The sequence below is a fragment of the Mesoplodon bidens genome (genome assembly GCF_964165515.1).
Source record: "Mesoplodon bidens genome assembly, chromosome: 10".
NCBI lineage: Eukaryota > Metazoa > Chordata > Mammalia > Artiodactyla > Ziphiidae > Mesoplodon > Mesoplodon bidens.
This window is the reverse complement of record NC_138172.1, coordinates 47,964,413-47,985,281: the sequence shown is the minus strand read 5'-3', so window position 1 is coordinate 47,985,281 and position 20,869 is coordinate 47,964,413. Positions and strand designations below refer to the sequence as shown.

The 20,869-nt window shown below is 40.5% G+C and overlaps 1 protein-coding gene across 1 annotated transcript in view; it reads right to left on the bottom strand.

Moving 5' to 3' along the window:
* The window catches only part of LOC308624269 (uncharacterized protein), a 54,061-nt gene extending 33,458 nt beyond the window's left edge, over nucleotides 1–20,603 (bottom strand). Inside the window, exons 1-7 of the mRNA XM_081247359.1 lie at nucleotides 20,394–20,603; nucleotides 18,299–18,380; nucleotides 14,276–14,754; nucleotides 12,911–13,073; nucleotides 11,832–11,923; nucleotides 11,405–11,531; nucleotides 3,922–6,238 (exon numbers count right to left, since the gene is read on the bottom strand). Of these exons, the coding sequence (XP_081103485.1) occupies nucleotides 3,922–6,238; nucleotides 11,405–11,531; nucleotides 11,832–11,923; nucleotides 12,911–13,073; nucleotides 14,276–14,665 (3,089 nt within the window). The 5' untranslated portion in view covers nucleotides 14,666–14,754; nucleotides 18,299–18,380; nucleotides 20,394–20,603. The remainder of the gene's footprint in view (nucleotides 1–3,921; nucleotides 6,239–11,404; nucleotides 11,532–11,831; nucleotides 11,924–12,910; nucleotides 13,074–14,275; nucleotides 14,755–18,298; nucleotides 18,381–20,393) is intronic.
* Nucleotides 20,604–20,869: the final 266 nt, after the last annotated feature.

Here is a 20,869-nt window from a genome sequence, read left to right as displayed (position 1 = left end):
TGCATCCTTCAGTAATAAGAATAATCTCCAAACTAACAATACCATCATTACAGGTAGGAAAATTAACAATAATTCCGTGAAACCATCTAATAACCATTTTCAAATTTCCAACTGTCCTAAAATATATATTTCATAACTTTGTTTTTCCAAATCAGTTTCACACACTGCATTTGGTACGGCTCTTCAGTTTTGCTTTTTATTTTGAATTTACAGATTCACAGAAAGTTGCAAAGATAATACCCTTCAACTAGTTTCCCCCAATGGGTACATCTTACATAGTTTAATATTAAAAAATCAGGAAATTGATATTGGTACAATGTGTGTACATTTTGTCATTTTATCATGTGTAGATTTGTGTAACCACCATCACAATCAAGATACACAACTGTTCCAACACCACCAAGGCCTCCCTAAGTGCTACCCCTCCCTCTTCCCCTGCTCCCTCCCACTATCCCCAACCTCTGGCAACCACTTATCTGTATACTTTCATCTGTATACTTTTGTCAATTTAGAATATTATATAAATCTGGCCATACATTTCAGATTGGATTTTTTTCACTCAGCGTAATTCTCTTGGAATACACTTGAGTCACTGCAGGTATCAATAGGTCATTCCATTTTATTGCAGAGTAGTAGTACACGGTATAGATATACTGCAGTTTGTTTTAACCACCAGTCACATCTTGACTATTACAAATAAAACTGATTTTAACAGTCACGTACAGGTTTTTTTGTGAACACGAGTTTTCATTTATCTGGGATAAATGCTCAGGAGTGCAAATACTGGGTATATGGCAAGTGCATGTTTGGTTTTATAGGAAACTGCCAAATTATTCCCCAGAGTGGCTGTAACATTTCTCATTCCTGGCAATGTAAAAGATTCAGTTCCTTTGCATCCTTGCCAGCATTTGGTGTTAAAACTTTTTTTAAAAAGCTGATAGCTGTGCAGATTTTTTTTTTTTTTTTGCGGTACGCGGACCTCTCACTGCCGTGGTCTCTCCCGCCGCGGAGCACAGGCTCCAGACGCGCAGGCCCAGCGGCCATGGCTCACAGGCCCAGCCGCTCCGCGGCACGTGGGGGCACGAACCCGTGTCTCCTGCATCGGCAGGCGGACTCCCAACCACTGCGCCACCAGGGAAGCCCTGTGCAGATTTTTAACTTGCATTTCCCTAATGGCTAATGATGTTGAACGTCTTTTCATTTGCCATAAATATCTGTTCATGTCTTTTGCCCGTTTTCTAATTGGATCTACTTATTACTGCTGAGTTTTGAGAATTCTTTAGTCTAGATACAAATCCTGTGTTGCATATATGATTTGCAAATATTTTCTCCCAGTCTGTAATGCTTTTTCATCCTCTTTAAAGAGTCTTTTGGAGAGAAAATTATTTTAATTTTGACGAGGTTCAACTTATTTTTTTCCTTTTATGGAGCATGCTTTTGATATGTCCAAGAATTCTTTGCTTAGTCTTAGTTCCTGCTGTGATTTTTATTTTTTGCCTAAGGCTATCCAATTGCTGCAGCATTTGTTGAAAGGCTATCTCTCCTCTACTGAATTGCTTTTGCACCTGTCAAAAATCCATTGGGCATCTGTGAGTCTATTCCTGGCTCAGTTATCTTATGGCTCTTTAGTATCTTTTAAAAACAACCCTCTCCTCCACTTTTTATACCTTTCATTATGGAAAATTTCATACATATACAAAAGCAGTACAATGAACTCTCAATATTCACCCAGCATTAACAATTATCACCCCTCCCTTTTTCATCGTATCTTTTTGAAGAATCCAGTTTTCTTTTTTGGCTGTGCCGCTTGGCTTGTGGGATCTTAGTTCCCCGACCAGAGATCAAACCTGCGCCCTCAGCAGTGAAAGCAAGGAGTCCTAATGACTGGACCGCCAGGGGATTCTCCCAATTTTCTTACACAATATCCCATGTTTTAAACTTGTTTCTCATGGTGTCTTTTATCTTGCTCCTCTGCCTCCTGTACTTCCTGTAAACTGGCAATCAGGTCTAAGAAGCTTGATAAATTCAGGTTATACTTTTGGCTTTATTGCATTACATGTGGAGAGGCACATTATGTGAGTTGTCCCAGTCTTCGCAATGTTACATTTTGTTAAACTGATTAAGAGGTAAATGCCAACTCTCTTCATTGTTAAAGTACATCTTTCCCTGTGTAATTATTACATAATCCGGGGTGATTCTTCTGTATGGACATAAAGCATCTTCATATTCATTACCTCATAACAATTTGGTGAGGTAGATATTCTTCCTTCTGTTTAACAGATAAGGAAATCGAGGCTCCAAGAAATGAAGGCATTTGTCCAAGGAAGAGTGGCAGAATCTGACTCATAGGGTCTTCAGACTTTTAACCTGGACCCCTTCCAGTTTTCACTCTTGGTCCTTTCAGTCTGAGGAACCAGCCCTCAAGGAACTTTGGGGTTGAATTAATAACACTTATTATAATCAACACACCACTTCAATGCTGCTAGTATTAGAAAACACAATCCTAATATTAAGGTATTTATACTCCAGTGACAGGACTGGAGTTCTGAGAATTACAACATAAGATTATCAAATAAAGAATATAGGAAGAAATAAATTTACAAATGTACAAAAGGGTACAGACTGAATGAATGATTGGTTCACTGGGAGTAAATGGGCCTGACCACTCAGAGGTGGATTCTGAATTGGTTTAATCAGAGCTTTGAAGGGCTTGGCTCTGTGTAAAAAAAACTTATGTAGTAAGTTGAGCGCTGGGACAGAATGTTGTTTCTTAAGTCACAAGCTATTTGTATGTCAGTAATGATGAAATGCTGATTAGAATTCAGAATGACAGGAGCAGGGATAATCAGCTCAAGGGGTGGGGTTAAGGATTTTTTCCTGTTGACAAGGAAAGCAACGTAGGACTGTCCTTCCATTTTGACACTCTACGTCCACTAGTTTTAAAATCCAAAGGTTGAAAAATAAATTGTTTTTCTTGGCATCATACTAATAGCTGGACATACTATTTAATAAGCCAATATTTTTTCCATTAAAACAAACTAATATATTATCTCCCTTAGACATTTAAAAAGCTGTTTTAAAAAGGTCTTTTTAAAGTACAAAATTCCGAAGTTAGCTATCCACCATACTTCCTCTTACTATAAAAATGAATCTTTTGAGGTGCATTAAGTCCTAATATTAATTTAATGAACAAACGTTACATTATACCATGTTCTAGATTTTGTTCTAGATCATGTTCTTTTATCCAACTTTATTGACAACTAAATTGTTTCATAAAGTACTTTCACATGATCCTTTTACTGAATGCTCACAACAATGCTATGAAGTAGGCATTATACCAATATTTGACTGACAGAGAAACTGAGACTTAGAGGATGACTTAATAACATCACAGAGCTAGTAAGAGAAAGAGCCAGGACCCAAACCTAGGTTTTCTGATTCCAAATCCAGTGTACTTAAGTTGTCCTCAAACAGCAGACTCTTGCCCACCCAACTCCATGTTTGATATGTCTTAATCCTACTGTCTGTAGAGACTTTCTCTAGCAGTAATACTATCTTTAAAATGTACAATGTATATATACCTTTTCAAAAATGTACACTTTTTAATACCAAGATATTTTTGCTATCATTTACAATGACACCATTACATCTTATAAAACATAACCCAATTTCTTCAGAATCTTTGATCGCTCCAAGGTCCTTTTCTAGGTTCATAACAAATGGTTTGGGACAGAGTATTTAACTAGAATTTGGCTTACGTTTTTGTAGTCTTGAAAGTCTAGATTAGCTTTCTTCTTCATGCAACATACTTGTCTATAAAGGGGTGATCATGATTTTTTTTCCTTATAAAAACCATATGCTGCCATTTATCCAACAGTTACTTAAGTAGGCGGGGATTCTATTCCAGTTGACACATGATACTAGATTTTCTGAATCTGTGCCTTGGACTCATTGGCATTTTGGAGCCAAGAGAATTCCTCCACAGAATGGATTTTTTGTTGAAGATGAAGGCTTGAAGTCTGAGAGAATTCTTTTTCAGACTCATCACATTCACAGTTTTTTTCATCTGTATGAATTTTCTGATGTACAGTAAGGTTTTTTCTTTGCCTAAAAACTTTACTACAATCATTACACCCATATGGTTTCTCCCCTGTGTGGATTCTCTGGTGGCCAACTAAATTCCTCTTAGAAGTAAAAGATTTTCTACACTTCTCACACTCATATGGTTTTTCCCCAGTGTGCATTCTCTGATGTACAACAAGGTTTTTATTCTGACTGAAATCTTTTCCACACTCATTACATTTATAAGGTTTCTCTCCAGTATGGATTCTTTGATGTACCATAAGATTTCTACTAGAGGTAAGGACTTTTCTACATATATGACATTCATAGGTTTTTTCCCCACTGTGAATTCTTTGATGTTCAATAAGATTTCTGTTGTAAGTAAAGCCCTTCCCACACTCACTACATGCATAGGGCTTCTCACCAGTGTGGATTCTCTGATGGGCTATAAGGTTTGAGCGGTAACTGAAGACTTTCCCACAGTCATTACATTTATAAGACTTTTCCCTTGTGTGAATCCTCTGATGGCCAATGAGGCTTTTCTTCAGAATGAAGCATTTGCCACACTCATTACACTCATAGGGTTTCTCACCACTGTGGATTCTCTTATGTTCAATGAGGTTTCTGTTAGAGCTGAAAGCTCTACCACACTCACTGCATTCAAAGGGCTTTTCCCCAGTGTGGATTCTCCGATGTACGAGCAGGCTTGAATTGTAACTGAAAGCCTTCCCACAATCCTCACATTTGTAGGCTTTCTCCTGTGTATGGAGCTTCTGATGGACCATGAAACTCTTGCTCATAATGAAGGTTTTTCCACATTCTCGACATTCATAGGGCTTTTCCCCATTGTGGAGTCTCTCATGGTCAATGAGGTTTCTGTTAGAACCAAAGACCTTGCCACAGTCTTTACATTCATAGAGATTCTCTCCTGTGTGGAACCTTTGATGTAAAATGAGGCTCTTTTTCAGAATGAAAACTTTCCCACATTCATTACATTCGTAGGGCTTCTCCCCATTGTGGAGTCTCTGATGGTCAAAAAGGTAAGCACTCTGAGTAAAGGCTTTCCCACATTCAGTACATTTATAAGGCTTCTCTCTGCTATGCATCCTCTTATGGTCAATGAGGCTTGACTTAGAAGTGAAAATCTTCCCACATTTTTTACAACCAAAGGTCTTCTTTTCTGTGTGAACTCTCTGGTGTAAGAGGAGGCTTTTGCTTCGAATGAAAACTTTTCCACATTCTTTGCATTTATATGGGTTCTCTGTGCTGTGGAGCCGCTGATGGTCAACAAGGTAAGTGGTCTGGGCAAAGGTTTTTCCACATTCGTCACATTTATAGGGTTTTTCCCCAGAGTGGATTCTCTGGTGCAGAATGAGGCTCTTCTTCAGAATGAAAGCTTTCTGACACTTGTTACATTTATAAGGTTCTTCTCCTTTGTGGAGCCTCTGGTGATCAATGAGGTAAGCATTTTGAGAGAAAACTTTGCCACACTCATTACATTTATAAGGTCTCTCCCCAGAATGGCGCCTTAGATGTATAATAAGGCCTGAGTGCCTGTAGAAGCCCTTTCCACACTCCTTACATTTATACGGTTTCTCCCCAGTGTGGATTCTCTGATGGTTTAGAAGGTAAGCACTTTGAGAGAAGGCTTTCCCACATTCATTACATTTATAAGGTTTCTCCCCAGAATGGTTCCGTAAATGCATTAGAAGGCTTGAGCGCTGAATAAAGCCTTTTCCACACTCCTTACATTTATGAGGTTTCTCCCCAGTATGGATCCTCCGATGGTTTATAAGATGAGAGATTTTATTGAAATGTTTACAACATATATCACATTTATAGAGCTTCTTTCCTTCAGTGCCTATTAAACTTTCAGAAAAAGCTGAATCTGAAGTTAAGCTTTCTCCAAATTCCTTCCACTTTTGGCCTCGTTTTTCTGGTGGAGTCCTTTTCTTCTTTTCTCGTTCACACAGGGAAACTTTCTTCAGTGTATCTCTTTCCCTTGTTTCATTTCCCCACTGACTTGCTAAAACTTGCCATTCATACTCTTCCTCAAAGTCAAGAACCTGGGAAACACTTCCTTGAAGTCTTTTTGATGTTCCTTTCTGAGAATCTGCTCTTTGAGATAGGCTTGACTTTGATGTCACCTCCTCATTCTCAGTCATAGTCTCCCACTCTGGTAAAAGGAATTAAAAATGCAAATATTATCATATCCCTGTGTTAGTGAGAACAAGATCTTCAAATGACTTTGAAACAAGCCAGAAGGAAACTTTTATATGCATACAAAAAGGAAAAGATTTTTGTTAAATGAGGGTACAAAGCAGAATGCTACTGACAGAATGTTGTAAATGGATTAACATAAAATTCATTCTGAGATACTTCTAAGCTCTTTGCCTTCAGGGAGCAGATGGAAACATAGAAAGGATTCTGAAAAAACAGATGTAAGGAAGAACCAGAGAAAGAACATGGGATCTTTCGTAGGTGGTTCACACCTGAGGCTCAAGAATTTGGACGGGACAAAAAGAACCATTTGGCTTATAAAGAGCTGTCTTTTTATTTTCTTCTTGCTAGGAAGATGGGAACTCTAAAAGAAAGAAAATATACCTAAAAACTTGGAAGGCAATCTTTAATTTTTGAAGTCAAGCGTATAAACACTTTTTAATTACTTGAAAGCAATTAACCTACAGGGAAAAAAATCCATGAAAAAGCAACTTAATGCTTAGAATTCTCCTTCCAAAATTGAGTAACAGAATTTTAAAATTCATTTCACAAAAATATCAGGTCTAGGTTAGACTCCCTCACTTAATTAAATATAAAAGAGAAGAAATACAGAACAAAATGAAAAAATAGAGACATTAAAAACCATGAAAACATCTTTAAAATAATGAGGCTAAACTAGTTAACCTCTTTTCTACTCTAACATTCTTAAATATTCTAAAATGTGAAATTATATATATTTTAAATGTTTTGGAAACTTATTTTCACCATCCAAATGTGAGAAAAATTATGAACTAGTTCCCCAAATTATCTAATAAGTAAAATTATGTAAATAATAGTAACATTATCTTCTATTTGAGTATAAAAACACTATTCTTCTACCTAAATAGAGAGAAAAGACATGGGAAAGGAGTGTAACTATTTTACTCTATTATGAACTTCTTTAAGTTTATGAGAGTGTGAAAATAGAAAACATCCAATAAATGTTAAAGTGAACTACATTCTTAGATCAGGCCCTCATATCTCATCTCAACTGTCCCTCTCTCTGGATTTTGGGCAGGACTGCCCATCACACTACACTGCTTCACTTGGCAGTAGGGATGGGCATGTGTCCTAGGCCTATCCAATACCAGTACTCCAGTTTCCTTGTCCACAGTGATTGTATCAAGACTGGTTTCACAATTTAAGCAGGATGCTGGTGGAAAGGAAGGTTCTCTTTCTTTAAGGAAGTAGAAGTGTTTTAAGGAATAGAAGTGTTGCAAGTGGTTAAACTGAGATGGAAAATGGTTAAGAAATGAGCAACTTTTATATATACAGTAGCTAATTAGCTGGTTAAATGATCTGAAATTTTAGTATAGAAATCAGACTATGTATGGGCCTATTGAGCTTTAAGGGATTTGGGAGAAAAATATCAGAATGAGAGAGGAAGCTGGTTACTTTCTGCAATCTTTGGTGAAGGCTGCAAGAAAAAGACAGCGTTCCCTACCTCCAATACTGCCCACTCCTCTAATCCATGTCCACTCCATTGCTAATTATCTTTCCAATAAGTATATTTGATCATGTCACTCACCTGCTCAAAACAAATAACTCTTCACTGCTTATAGGATAAAGCACAAATGACTAGAACAGCCCGAGAGCTGCCTTCACCCTATATCTGCCTATTTTTCTGGCTTCACTTCTTGTTAGTACCCTTTATGCCCAGAGACTCTAGGCATGGAAAACTACATAGAGATGCCCAAACATGTCATGTTTTTGCTTGCTTCTCTATCACTGCCCTTGCCCCTTTCTCTTCCCGAATTGCTCTTCCTCGTCCCAATTTGCTACCTGCCCAAACCTACAGCCTTAAAAACTAAGCACAAAAGTCACCCCCTGCCCCTGGAATTACCACTGATCTTACATAAATAAAAAAAGGATTATAAAGGAACACCATGAATGATTCTGTGCCAATAAATTGAACAACTTAAGATGAAATGGCTAAAATCGTAGAAAGACACAATCTACTAAAATTGACTCAAGAAGACATAGAAAATCTGAATAGTTCTATAATAAGTAAAGAAATTAAATCAGTAACCAAAAAACTACCCACAAAGAAAAGCCCAGGCCCAGACTGTATGACTGCTGAATTCTACCAAACATTAAAAGAATACCAATTCTTCACAAACTCTTCCAATAAATAGGAAAGGTGGGAACACTTCCCAACTCATTCTATTCAAAAAAACAAAAACAAAAACAAGCAAACATACAAACTGGATTCCTATGTCATTCTGCATAACAAGATAAACTTTATGTATGTATGTATGTATGTATGTATGTATGTATGTATTTATTTATTTGCGGTACACGGGCCTCTTACTGTTGTGGCCTCTCCCGTTGCGGAGCACAGGCTCCGAACGCGCAGGCTCAGCGGCCATGGCTCACGGGCCCAGCCGCTCCGCGGCATGTGGGATCTTCCCGGACGGGGGCACAAACCCGCGTCCCCTGCATCGGCAGGCGGACTCTCAACCACTGCGCCACCAGGGAAGCCCCAAGATAAACTTTAGATGGACTAAAGCTTAAATGTAAAAACGAAACAATGAAAATGTCTGAAGAAAATACAGGTGATTTAAAAACTAATAATTTTATGGAGAAGGAGACCACAAAGGAAAATATTGTTGTTTGACTACATGAAAGATTTTCTAAGACTTAAAAAATAATGATAATAATAATACCACTGAAAGGCAAACAAATGGGAAAATGTGCAACATGTGACAAAGGGTTAGCAGTTCTAATAAATAAAATATGTAGAAAAGATATGAATAAGCAGAAAATGACCAATAAACATGATAACACTAATAATCAAAGAAATGAAAGAAAAATAAACAAAAGATAGTATTCTTCATCTAACTAGCAAAGTTTTAAAACAGCGACCAGGGCTTCCCTGGTGGCGCAGTGGTTAAGAGTCCGCCTGCCAATACAGGGCACATGGGTTCGAGCCCTGGTCTTGGAAGATCTGGAAGATCCCACAAGCTGCGGAGCAACTGGGCCCTGGGCCCATGCGCTATAACTGGGCCTGCGCTCTGGAGCCCGTGAGCCATAGCTAATGAAGCCCGTGTGCCTAGAGCCCATGCTCTGCAACGGGAGAGGCCACCGCAATGAGAGGCCTGCGCACCTCAATGAAGAGCAGCCTCCGCTCGCCACAACTAGAGAAAGCCCGTGTGCAGCAACAAAGACCCAACGCAGCCAAAACAAAATAAAAAAATTTTAAAAACCCCAAAAAACAGTGACCAAATCATAAACACATACAGGGGAAATGGGCCCTCTTGTACTCTTTTTGTATAAGTGTAAATTGGTACATCACTGATAGAAAGCAGTTTGGGAATATGTATCAAAATATAAAATCTACAAAATGTTTTAGCACCACACCATAGCTGAGACACTAAAAGACATATTCTCATATATGTAAAAATATATAGTATAAATTACTATGAACAATAAAAAATTTACTAAGGTTGCTGGGTACAAAATTAATATACAAAAATTAAATATTTTTATGTATGCAAACAATGATCAATTAGAAAACATCAGAAAAGTTTCCTATTTCAAAGAATCAATGTAACCAGAATATGTAAGATCTACCTGAATGCAATTTTAAAACAGGCCTGAAACAGAAAAAGGCAGTATGAACAAATGGAACAATATGTAACGTTCTTGAATAGAAATTCAGTATCATAAAGCTGTCAATGTAAAGCATGATACTCAGACAACGAAATACAAAGCTACTTCCTTCATGGCCTTTCCTAATCCCCAGGAACGGTACTGGTTGCTTTGTCTTCTTCATTTCCATCTCAAGAGGCTTACGTCACTCTATTACCAATTATTTTACTCTGCCTTGTTTATTCTTTTTATGTTCATCTCCCAAATCATGCTACTTAAGGGCAGAATCACGTCATTTCCATAGTTGCCATTACATGGTAGGTGTTTAATGTTTGTTGGAAACATAGATGGCTAGCAGTTTTTAAAAAAATACTCTGTTATTAATCAAAGAAATCCACTTGAGAATAGATATTATAACTTAAAAAATTATATTAACAATAATTTAAAAGAATGGGACTACTCAGCAGCAATGAAGGCAGAGCCAAAGGAGTGGTTCTTACGTACAGCTGGTAAGAGCAGAGAGGACTGAGATCACTATGGAAAGCAGTTTGGCAGTATGAAGCAAGAGCCTTAAAACAATTCAAACACTTAGGCCTAGTAACTCTACTTCTAAAAAAAAATGAGAAATAAAAAAAACAAAAACAGGGGCTTCCCTGGTGGCGCAGTGGTTGAGAGTCCGCCTGCTGATGCAGGGGATATGGGTTCATGCCCCGGTCCGGAAGGATCCCACATGCCGCAGAGCGGCTGGGGCCGTGAGCCATGGCCGCTGAGCCTGCACGTCTGGAGCCTGGGCTCCGCAACGGGAGAGGCCACAACAGTGAGAGGCCCGCGTACCACACACACACACAAAAAAACCTTAGGCATAGAGATAGGTTATTATTATGGCAATTATTTAAAATAAAGAAATGGCTAACTAAATTATGACACAAATTACGCAGCCAATACAGATAATTGTTGCAAAGAATTTGTGATAATACGAGAGTGAGGTGACTGCAAAGAACACAAGCTATAAAACTGTATATATTCATAAATAAACACTCTCAAAACAATGTAAAAAACCTCAAACACACAAAAAAAGCCAGAAAGGTAATATATCAAAATTCTGATAGTAGCTGTTTGCAAATAGTGGGTTAAAAAAATTTTTTTTCTCCTAATATTCTGTGTTTTCCAAAATAAGTATGCTACACTATGTTCATAATCAGAAAAACAAAAGCTGGGACTTTCCTGGTGGTCCAGTGGTTAAGAACCTGCACTTCCACTGTAGGGGGAAGAAAAAAAGAAAAGAAAAACAAACAAAAGCTGATGAAGTTGGGGGGGAGGGAGACACAAGAGGGAAGAGATATGGGAACACATGTATATGTATAACTGATTCACTTTGTTATAAAGCAGAAACTAACACACCACTGTAAAGCAATTATACTCCAATAAAAACGTTAAAAAAAAAAAAGCTGATGAAGTCAAGGTAAGAATTATGGGAAGAAAGTGTCCTTACCTAAGGAAGTCACATTTCCATAATTCTCCAGCATCACATCCCAGTACAAAGCCCTCTGAATTGGGCCCAGACATGCCCATTCCTCTGAAGTGAAGCATACTGATACTTCCTCAAACATCACCAATTCCTGAAATAACAGGCATGTGTGAGATTATTCATGCCCAGGAAGCTCCCCTACTGAAAGGTCCCTTTCACTTCTGGGGAAGACATGTTGTGAGGGCATGAGGTGGGCAAGGGATATCAGGGATACATAGGAGACCCCACATGAAGTCTGCCTTCCAAGAGCATGGACCTTGATTTAGAGATGGGAGCTGACTGGACACCCAAGCCCAAGGATGAGACATACTCCAGCCACAATTAGGATACTTCAGCCACAATGAAATAGTGAAGATAGGATCTTAGGAAGAAAAGAGGATGCAAATCTTACCTGGGGCTGGGCTGTCAGGAGCATGAGAGCCATTAATTGATTCCTTGGGTTCTCTTCCTGGGAAAGGGCAGAAGCTTCAGGGGCAGGAGAATCTGAAGGAGAAAAAGCTGCATATGAGGTAACTGTTGTTCCTGCCCACTACTCCAAGTCCAATATCTTTATCTTCTATAAACAAAGAATTCAGAAAGACACAGAGCTCCCAGAACTAGGCAACGATGGCTATAAAGTGACCTACAAATCTTTTCTGATCCCCACGTGCAGGGCTGGAATAGCACAAAGAACAGCAATAGAATGGATAAAGGGGGACTTCCCTGGTGGCGCAGTGGATAAGACTCCATGCTCCCAATGCAGGGGGCCCGGGTTCAATCCCTGGTCAGGGAACTAGATCCCACATGCATGCTGCAATTAAGAGTTCACATGCCACAACTAAGGAGCTGGGGAGTCTCAACTAAGGAGCCCCACGAGCCACAACCAAGGAACCCGCGAGCCACAAATAAGACCCAGCGTAACCAAACTAAAAAAAATTTTTTTAATTAAAAAAAAAAGGGGGCTTCCCTGGTGCTGCAGTGGTTAAGAATCTGCCTGCCAATGCAGGGGACATGGGTTCAAGCCCTGGTCCCGGAAGATCACACATGCCATGGAGCAACTAAGCTCATGTGCCACTACTACTGAGCCTGCGCTCTAGAGTCTGTGAGCCACAACTACTGAGCCCGCATGCTGCTACTACTGAAGCCCACGTGCCTAGAGCCCATGCTCTGCAACAAGAGAAGCCACCACAATGAAAAGGCCATGCACTGTAACAAAGAATAGTCCCTGCTCGCCGCAACTAGAGAAAGCCCGCGCATAGCAACGAAGATCCAACGCAGCCAAAAATAAGTAAATAAAATAAATTAAAAAAAAAAAAAAGAATGGATAAAGGGTCAGAGGGACCCAGGAAAGGACAAGAGGGAGAACAGGAAAGAACTTGGTACCATAAGGGGTTCATATAAGGGCAGGAGAGGAAGCAACTATCTGGGAGTAGGGAGATGATCCACAGTAAGAGTCCTGAGAGAAGTCCAAAGTCATAGCCAGCAAGTTACCATGTTGAGGATCTTGGAGCAAGTTGAACACCACTGGGTCAGTAAGAGGATTTGAGCGAATTTCAGCTGATATGTGGCTGCCAGTGGGTGCATGAGGAAGTGCTATTCCTGGAGTGCTCAGACCCTCCTGGAGAGTGCCCTGATCCTGGACAAGGACTGGAACCTGGGAACAAGCAGAACAAAATAAGCTGACTCTTCTTGTACCTCCAGAAAATGGACTCACCTAACATGGACCTCTTTCTGCCCGTAATCTAGAACTGTGAGATGAGAGTGACCCACCTCAAGTATGGAGCATCAAAACAGCAGTAAAGCTTTGCCTTGAGAACAATGGAGCTGCCCTCTAGCCCCACTCATGGTACTGGTGACCTCTCCCAGAGGAGACTGAACACAACGGTGGAAACAGAAGCCAGACCTGGGTGTGGGTTAAGGAGGGAATGGGAAGTAACAAGCAATTAAGAGCTTCAGACCTCGTTTTAGATTACACCTGGGTTCAATACACTCTTCTACTTATTTACCCCTTTACTTATCCCTTCCTGCTCCAATAGAAGGAACACTACAAGTCTAGACGTTTGCTTTTGTTGCTAACTAGGTGTCTCACCTAAGACAATGTAGTGAACCTTTTCCTGCCTCCATTTTCTTATCTCTCAAATGAGAAAGATGGATTAGTGATTAGTACTGAAATATGTAGCTCTAAATTCTTCATTTTTATGATTTAAACAAATGAGCCCATCCTTGGTACCACTCCCAAGTTATATTCCAGACTTCTTATATAGAAATGTTTCTAGTGGGCTCCAGATTGACAGAAAGAGATCTGACACATACTAGAAACTATATTAAGATCCCAATTTAATAGCCAAGGATATAAAATCTTATCAGAGGCAAATATCTCAACCCAATCCCTTGGCTCACAGAATCCCCAGTAGGGGAAAACATGGGGAGGTCTTGCCAGATCTAGAAAGCTTCATTCATGCTTTCCCACTGCCTTTTATACTTCAGGCTTACAACATCACTCCAAACATACTTATACAAACAGTACATATGTTTCTGTTTAGAGGAACACTTACAAACATTACGTTCTTCAGATTCTTGAACCAAACTCAGCATTAGCAAGCATCACCCAAGGAGGCAAAGCAGAGTCAATGTCTTGTGTTGATTCTGAATTGGCCCAAAGACCCCAATCATAAATCCATTTCTCTCAAAAGACATTCTGTGGTCTGAACAGCTCATGAACCTGTTTTAATTAGCATTAGGGTTGCTACTGTGTTATTAATTGTTAATGAAAATCACAGCATCATCCTCTATCCCCTCTGTCCTGGGCCTACTCCCTCCTTCCACCTCAAACTCTTCCCCCTTCCCCTTTCTCACTTTTAGTGCTGGTCCATCGAGGTCTTTCTGCAGCTCCTCTACCAGGGCCACTGCCTCCTCACCACTCCCGGGGCGATGGATCTGCACCCAGGTCCGTATCTCTCCGGGCAGGATGCTCAGGAACTGCTCCAACACCAGCAGCTCAAGGATCTGTGCCTTGGTGCGTGCTTCTGGCCTCAGCCACCGGCGACAGAGCTCCCGGAGCCGGCTCAGTGCCTCCTGGGGTCCAGATGTCTCATGGTAACGTAACTGTCTAAAGTGCAGGTGGGAGGTCTCCCAAACAGAGGAGCTGCTCCCTTGGAAGCTGGTTCCCCACTTCCAGGTATCATCCTTCCCTTTAACAAGGCCCTCTTGTCTCAGAGCACTGTGGGCCCAATTTTCTCTTGTCATTGTTGTTATTTAAGAAAGGCTCCTCTCTAGGGCCCCTCAATCCTTGCTTGCCTTCTTCCTTAGAGCTTGGAGAACATCATCTATAAGACCTCAAGAAATCATTGTTAACGTTAACCCAGAGAAACAATCAGGTTTTCCAGACCCCAGTTAGCTCTCACTAATGAAGAAACCTCCCTGAATGCAAAGTTCTAGATTCTGGGCCATGCCTCCTCTAACAGAAGCCCAGGCCCAAGGCTCTAGGGACACTAATACGCATGTTACCCAGACCACTGCTCATATCAAAAACATGAAATTCCTTTGGTCTTTTTTTTTTTGGCCACATGGCATGTGGGATCTTAGTTCCCCGATCAGGGATCCAAGCCGTGCTCCGTGCATTAGAAGCATGGAGTCTTAACCACTGGACGGCCAGCGAAGTCCCTCCTTTGGTCTTTATTCACAGTTTCTCCTCCACCTAATTACAATAAATCCTTTATCCACCATTCTAACAATGGGCATCCTGGCTACTCCTGTGTGACCTTGAACAAGTTACCTCACTTCTAAGTCTCAGTTTGTTAACCTGTAAAATAGGGGCAACAACAATTCCTATCTTATGGGCTTGTAAGAATTTGATGTGAAATACATTTCAGGCTTTTGAATAGTGCCTGGTATATGGATTCAAATGTTAATCATTATCTTTCTGCAACTACCACCTTTTCCTATGTTCTTAGGCTTCTGCTTTCTAGAAATAGGGCGTTCTTTAGAAATAATATGTATCTTTATTACAAAATGGAAAATCTGTAAAACCAGAAAACACATACAAAACCAAAGAACAATCACTGCTATTGTTCTGGACTACATTCTTCCAGTCCTTTCTCTAATGGGCAATTTGGATCACAAAACTGGATCCAACTGTACTGCTCCATAATTTCACACACATTGTGTTGTGAACACAATATCAAATATTCTTCATCATTATTTTCAAGAGTACATCAGCCCATGGGACTTTCCTGGTGGTGCAGTGGTTAAGAATCCGCCTGCCAATGCAGGGGACATGGGTTTGAGCCCTGGTCCGGGAAGATCCCACATGCCGTGGAGCAGCTAAGCCCGTGCGCCACAACTACTGAGCCTGCGCTCCAGAGGCTGGGAGCCGTAACTACTGAGCCCGTGTGCCACAACCACTGAAGCCCGCGTGCCTAGAGCCCGTGCTCCACAACAAAGGGAGGCCACCACAGTGAGAGGCCTGAGCACTGCGGGGAGTAGTGGCCCCCACTCGCTGCAGCTAGAGAAAGCCCGCGTGCAGCAACAAGGACCCAACGCAGCCAAAAATAAATAAATTTTTTTAAAAAAAAGAGTATATCAGCCCATTCATACTTTAGTCCCCTGTTGTTAAACGTTTAGATTATTTATAATTTTCTCCTATGACAAATTCAGCTGCAATGACCATCTTTGCTAATGAATTTCTGGTTACATTTCTGCTTATTTCTTCAGGAAAAATTCCCAGAAAAGAAATTGTTTGGCTGAAAGGTACAAATAGTTTAAACTTTTAAGGTTGTAATAGTTACAGTATTATCAGTAACATATAAGAGTGCCTCATTGATTTTATTTAACACATGGACCCTTAAAATTCATGCTTATAATGGAGCAGAGGAGGCCAAAATATAAACATAATTTCAATATAATGTGTGAGTACAATTAACAGGAGGACATATAAGCACAGTGAGAATTCATGAAGGTAATTTTGGGTTGGGCTGTAAAGAAAAAAAGACCACTGGAGTGTTAGGAAAGCCATTCCAGGAATAAAGAAACTGCAATTTCAAAAGCAAGGGAGAGACAGCACATATAGCTCTGTTAAAAAGGTTCTTTGCAAATCAGAGAAGGAAGTAAACTTTGAGGTAATTTTGTAGAATTAGAGTGAAGAGGTAAACAGAAGCCAATTCTACAGGCTACTGAGAGGCAGCCAGAGGCATCCCAAGTAGCCAGAGTGGCACTGCCAACCAAGCTCCTTCCACAGGAATTACACTCAGCATCTCAGCATCAAGCCACTGTAGATTTAACCTGTGTCTGTGAGCATCTCTGCTTTGTCTAGTTTTACTTTGTGCATCTGTTAGCAAGACGCGTCCTAAGGGAACTGCTTCTTTGCTTTACATCATTTCAGCTTATGAAAGGTTTCATAAGAATACTCTACTTTCAGGGATTTCCCTGGTGGTGCAGTGGATAAGACTCCATGCTCCCAATGCAGGGGGCACAGGTTCGATCCCTGGTCAGGGAACTAGATCCCACATGCGTGCTGCAACTAAGAGTTCGCATGCCACAACTAACGAACCTGTTTGCCGCAACTAAGGAGCCCACAGGCCGCAACTAAGGAGCCCGCCTGCCGCAACTAAGACCTGGCGCAACCTAAATTTAAAAAAAAACAAAAACAAAAACAACCCTACTTTCAGACATTAGGGGAAACCTGTAGTCTAAACAAATAATTAAAGTTCTAAATTAAGTAGTAGTAGGGATAGAACAATTGAGAAAAACTGAGCAGTTCTTTGGTAACTGATCTAGGGGGTGATGGAAAGGAATTTTAAAAAAGGATTTCTATCCCATGTTCACAGATAGGAAGACTCAATATTGTCAATGTTTCAGTGCTTCTCAACTTTACCTATAGATTCAATGCAACTCCAATCAAAATCTCAGCAAGCTATTTTATGGATATTGACAAACTGATTCTAAAGTTCACATGGAGAGGCAAAAGACCCAGAATAACTAAAACAATATTTAAGAAGAAGAACAAAGTTGAGGGACTGACACTACCCACATCAAAACTTTCTAAAAAGCCACAGTGATGAAGACAGCATGGTACTGGCAAAACTGTAGACAAATCAATGGGACAGAATAGAGAGTCCAGAAATAGACCCACACGAATAGTCAACTGATCTCTGAGAGAGTCAAGGTAATACAATGGAGCAAATATAGTCTTTTTGGCAAATGGTGCTGGTACAACCGGACATTCACATGCAAAAAATGAATCTAGACACAGATTTTACATCTTTCACAAAAATTAACTCAAAATGGATCACAGACCTAAATGTAATATGCAAAACTATAAAATTCCTGGAAGATAACCTAGGAGAAAACCTAGATGATCTTGGGTATGGTGATAGCTTTTTAGATACACACAAAAGGCACGATCCTTGAATGAAATAATTAATAAACTAGACTTCATCAAAACTAAAAAATTCTGCTCTGCAAAAGGCAATGTCAAGAATGAGAAGACAACCCGGAAGACTGAGAGAAAATACTTGCAAAAGACACACACTATTATCCTTCCTTTGTATATTTTATACAAAGAACTCTTAAAACTTAACAATAAGAAGACAAACAACTCAATTAAAATACGGCCCAAGGGGGAATTCCCTGGTGATCCAGTGGTTAGGACTCAGAGCTTGCACTGCCAGGGGCCTGGGTTCAATCCCTGGTCAGGGAACTAAGATATTACAAGCTGTGTGACGAGGGGAAAAAAAAAAAAAAAAGATAAAATGACTCAAAGACCTAAACAAATACCTCACCAAAGAAGATATACATATTTCAAACAACTGCACGAAAATATGCTCCACATCATATGTCATCATGGAAAGGAAAGTTAAAACAATGAGATACCTTACGTACCTATTATAATGGCCAAAATCCAGAACACTGGCAACACCAAATGCTGGTGAAGATGTGGAGCAACAGGAACTCTCATTCATTGCTGGTGGGAATGCAAAATGGTACAGCCACTATAGAAGACAGTTTGGCAGTATCTTACAAAACTAAACATAATCCTACCATAAATTCTAGCAATTGTGTTCCTTGGTATTCATCCAAAGAAACTGAAGACATACATCCACACGAAAACCTGCACATGGATGTTTACAGCAGCTTCATTCGTAATTGTCAACACCTAGAATCAACCAAGATGTCCTTCAATAGGTGACTGAATAAACTGTGGTACATCAGACAATGGAATATTACTCAGTGCTAAAAAGAAACAAGCTATTAAGCCATGAAAAGATACAAAGGAAGCTTAAATATGGACTACCCAGTGAAAGAAGCTAATCTGAAAATCTAATATACTGTACAATTCCAACTATATGACACTCTGGAAAAGGCAAAACTATGGAGACCGTAAAATGATCAGTGGTTGCCCAGGTTGGAGAAGGAAGGGATGAGCAGGCAGAACACAGAGGACTTCTTAGGGCAGTGAAACCATGCTGTATACTAAAATGGTGGATACATTATACAAATCATTATAATCTGTTCAAACCCATAGAATATATAAACACAGAGAGTGAACCTTTATGTAACCTATGGACTTTGGGTGATTAAAATGTGTCTGATACAGGTTCACCAACTGCAACAAAAGGTACCACTCTGGTGGGGGATTTTTTTTTTTTTTTTTGGATTGAAGTGTAGTTACTACACAATGTTGTATTAATTTGTGCTGTACAGCAAAGTGATTCAGTTATACATAAATATACACTCTTTTTATATTCTTTTCCATTATGGTTTAGCACATGATACTGAATATAGTTCCCTGTGCTATACAGGAGGACCTTGCTGTTTATCCATTCTATAAATAGTAGCTTGCATCTGCTAACTCCAAACTCCCACTCCATCCCTCCGGTGGTGGGGGATGTTGATATGGGGGGACGCTATGCAAGAGCGGGGGCAGGGAGTATATGGGAAATTTCTGTATTTTCTGCTTAATTTTCCTGTGAACGTAAAACTGCTCTAAAAAATAAAGTCTGTAAGTAAATAAAACCCGGGGCGCGGGGGGAGAAGGATTTCTAAATAATTTTCTACAGTAAATTATCAGAATTCTATTTACTCTTACTTTGCAGATAGATACAAATAATAAATCCTTAAACATACATTTTGTTTGCTTCTCACAAAAGGTTTGTGAGCCACAAGTTAAAAAGAACAAAAGAAGCCTCAAAGGAACTAAGCGATTCACTCAAGGCCACTCAGTTATGGGAGCAAATTCTGAACTCAGGGATTCTAACTCCAAAAGTCCAAAATAACTACATCTAAGAAAAGACTTCTGAAACCCAAACAACTCTTCTAAAGCAATGGTTTAGGATAATAATGACAACAATTCATTATAAAGCTTTAATCTGGCAAGCTGTAAAACGAAAATAAACAACCATACGTAGTCACTCACAGGTTGGCAATGACCTTTCTTGCAAAAGCCGGCGTTTACGCTGAGTTTACCATCTTAGTACTTAATGTGAAAATACATTCTCTGAAGCAATGGTGGTACGGCTTGTCTAAGTTTGCTTCTTAAATACCATTATATTACAAAATTAAAAGATGAGAACCGGTCCATACCTCAAGGGAAAAAAAAAAAAAGCCCCCAGAAGTCTGGGAGTCCCTGCTCCAGGGAAGTCTCAAGCTGTTTCTCAGCATCAGTCTCAGAGAAGATGGGAAAAGAGCAGAAAAGCCTGAGCTGGGGAACCTGACTACTGAGGGCGGTGTTCTCAAAGGGGCAGCACATTCTACTAACTCGAGGGCCGGTCCACAGACACACGGACTCAGGGGCGCTGTCTTCAATACCTTCCCCAAGCTGCAGCCAAGGCGTCCACCTCAACACGGAGCGGAGGGACCGCGCTGGGGATAAGGGCCGGAGAGGGGTCGGAGAAGGCTGCGCTGCCCTGGCGAGCTCAAGCCGCACCCCGGGCCGCCCTCCCCGCGTGCCAACCTGACCCGAGCCCAGCCCGCTCACCGGGGGCTCCCGCAGCGGCTCCGGCCTTGAGGACCGCCGCCTCGGCGCCGGGACGCCGGGAGATGACACGGGAACTGGAGCCCACGGCACCTGAGGCCCAAAATAATGGCTGACCCGCGGATACCGCGACTTCCGGTCGCTCACCCCACCTCCCAGTCCCGGCTCTCTAGGAAGCCATAGCTCTATGGTTCCTAGTTTTTCCCGGTGAAGGCGAAGAAAAGCAGAGCTCCTGGACCCTTGGGTCTTCATTCCTCCCAACCAAAGAGTAGGCGTAGCTGTATTCCGGAACACAAGGATCAGCGGTGAATCACACGGTTCAGGCCCTCAGGACGCTTGTTGCCTCCTGAAGGAACTGAACCTTTTAATTTGCAGTTCAACTGAGGTTGATGGGGAGTAATTCTTCATATGTCTGAGTGACTTCGTGGGTGACTTTTCCAATCTATTCTTGAACCTAGAGCAGTTCTCACTGTAAATAA